Source organism: Monoraphidium neglectum (assembly GCF_000611645.1).
Source record: "Monoraphidium neglectum strain SAG 48.87 unplaced genomic scaffold scaffold00509, whole genome shotgun sequence".
NCBI lineage: Eukaryota > Viridiplantae > Chlorophyta > Chlorophyceae > Sphaeropleales > Selenastraceae > Monoraphidium > Monoraphidium neglectum.
In genome coordinates, this window is record NW_014013119.1 from 14,646 (window position 1) to 15,278 (window position 633).

Below are 633 nucleotides of genomic sequence, written 5' to 3' on the forward strand. Positions count from 1 at the left end.
GGGGGGGTGGGGCAGGCAGGCAGCCGCTGGCGCAGCTCCTGGGGCTGTCGCTCTCGGCGCGAGCCTTGCTTGCAGGGCTCGTGCTGTGCAGGGCAACCCCCTTCAGTGCAGCCCTGATCTTTGCATCTTTTCCCCCACCCCTCACGAACGGCCTCCCTTCTCCCAGGTGGCTGAGGTGTTCACGGGCTCCCCCGGCAAGTACGTGTCTCTGGAGGACACCATCAGCGGGTTCACGGGCATCCTGGACGGCAAGTATGACGACCTGCCTGAGATGGCCTTCTACATGGTGGGCGACATCAAGGAGGTGGCGGAGAAGGCGGAGCGCATGGCCAAGGAGATGGCCGAGCGCAAGGCGCGCGACGAGGGCAAGGGCGAGGCCGCTGCGGGCGCGGGCCTCAAGGACGTGCCGGCGCTGGCGACCCTGGCGGCCGAGGTGGGTGGGACCCGGGGCCAGAGTGTGGGTGGAGGTGGGGGCGTGCCAAGGCCACTGTGCATGCAGTGTGATGGGGCCAGACTGTTCTCAAGTTGGCAGGAGATATGTTTCAGGGACCCTCGTGTTAGACACCTTCAGCAGTGGCGCTGTGTGCCTGCTGTCACCCCAAGCGCCAGCGATCTTCCCCCCGCTGCCCGCAC

The 633-nt window shown here is 67.1% G+C and overlaps 1 protein-coding gene across 1 annotated transcript in view; it reads left to right on the forward strand.

Annotated features, from left to right (window-relative positions):
• The window catches only part of MNEG_3874 (F-type H+-transporting ATPase subunit beta), a gene marked incomplete at both ends in the record, with an annotated part of 4,232 nt that overhangs the window by 2,664 nt on the left and 935 nt on the right, over nt 1–633 (forward strand). The window contains one exon of the mRNA XM_014047649.1: nt 167–433. Within this exon, the coding sequence (XP_013903103.1) occupies nt 167–433 (267 nt within the window). The remainder of the gene's footprint in view (nt 1–166; nt 434–633) is intronic.